This window comes from Gekko japonicus, unplaced genomic scaffold (assembly GCF_001447785.1).
Source record: "Gekko japonicus isolate JY-2015 unplaced genomic scaffold, Gekko_japonicus_V1.1 scaffold79, whole genome shotgun sequence".
NCBI classification, from domain to species: Eukaryota; Metazoa; Chordata; class Lepidosauria; order Squamata; family Gekkonidae; genus Gekko; species Gekko japonicus.
The window spans coordinates 467,296-468,885 of NW_015167530.1; the positions used below are offsets into that span (position 1 = coordinate 467,296).

At 46.4% G+C, this 1,590-nt stretch overlaps 1 protein-coding gene across 1 annotated transcript in view; it reads left to right on the forward strand.

Annotated features, from left to right (window-relative positions):
- Positions 1–106: 106 nt before the first annotated feature.
- The window catches only part of DYNLRB1 (dynein, light chain, roadblock-type 1), a 10,181-nt gene continuing 8,697 nt past the window's right edge, over positions 107–1,590 (forward strand). Inside the window, exon 1 of the mRNA XM_015413399.1 lies at positions 107–223. Within this exon, the coding sequence (XP_015268885.1) occupies positions 221–223 (3 nt within the window). The 5' untranslated portion in view covers positions 107–220. The remainder of the gene's footprint in view (positions 224–1,590) is intronic.

Sequence of the window (1,590 nt, forward strand, 5' to 3'; positions counted from 1 at the left end):
TTTTTTTTTGCAGAGAGCTTCCGGTCTCAAGGAGGCGCAGGAAATGATATAGGCTCCCGAACCCTGAGAACCCGCCTCTAGCGTTTTACGATTGGTTCAGCTCTCAGACAGTATTGCAAGTGGGGAGCAGCGCGCGTGCGCGCACGCTCTCAGGCACTGGGGCCGTGGTGCCAGCTGAGGATCCCGAAGGTGTGGGTATCTGTGTCCTCCCCCTTGCAACATGGTGAGTAAAAGCGAGTGGATAAGGCGGGGTGTTCTCTCCGGGTAGCTTCTTCCCTTCTAAGTGCTGATGGAAAGCGGCGGGGGCCTTGCACCTGGCACTGGTTCGAGCTCCCTTAGGAGTCGAAGGAAGGAAAGGGAACCTCCCTAAGTGGGGGTGGGTGACCAAGCAAGGCATTCGGGGGGAACTGAGCAGCCCCTGGCCGGGCGCAGTTAGCACCCTCGGCTGTGCCACAGCTGTATTTGTGATTACACTCACCACTTTTGGAAGACATCTTGTCTTATTGGATCGATCCACATTATCATAATTGTTATGGTGCTATGTTATACTCCCTCATTAGGATTAGCGTGCTGTTATGTGTCATACCATTGCAAGGGTCCTTGGAGGTCATCTAGTAAACTGCTTGCCCAGCATAAAAATACACAGTGGCAACATCCCTGACACATGGCCATTCAAACGCTGCTTAAGTACCTCCACTGAAGGAGAATCCATCATCTGCTGAAACGCTCTGCTCTTTGCTCTTAATGTCAGGAAGTTTCTCCTAACTGAAGTCTACTTCCTTTCAACCCTGTTAGTTCTAGTCCTGCTCTCCCAAACCAGAGAGAACAAGTCTGCTCTATCTTCTTTCTGAAGACAGGAATCATGTCTCCTCTTTCATCCTGTCCTCATTGGACATTTCCAGGTCTCTTGCTCTCATCTACTGTGCAGTCATAACAGAGTTACATCCTTCAAAGCCCATTGCTTTTACATTCCTAGAGACTGTAACCACACCCAGGGTCCTCTGTGCCAAAATTCAAGTTATGAAAAAGTGCTCCCTTTCTAGAAACCATGAAAATTCTCACTTGCATAGTGGGCACACCAAGACAAAACTGGCATGAAACTAAGTGCTTCTCTCCCCCCCCCCCCCCACTTTCCTGGATGCTCAAGCAGGAGGTAAATGAGAAGGTCTGTTTTTAAACAAAAACAGAAATCTGTGCTGAGGAGAGCTAAACCTTGTTCTCCCCGTGTATACTTTTCATCACTGTAGCTCTATTCACAAATTACGGAGAATGCATGTACAATCCATGTACAGTATATACTTGATTTTTCTTCACACATGTGTTAAATGTAACATGAGAATTACTCAGCACATTTACAGCTGAAACTCACATTTATCCAGGTACTGTTTTGTGGTTTCATTTGTAAACTGAACACGTGTTGGCTGTTTGTTACAAACAGATGTATGTATGTACATGCAAGATGCACATGCATTCACTGTAATATGTGCTTAAGTTTGACTGAATGCAGTGTGTCAGAATGGCTACCAAAACCAATGCAGTGACTGTTAGAAAATAGAAGCACTGTGTACAGAAATGCCAACTCTAACATTC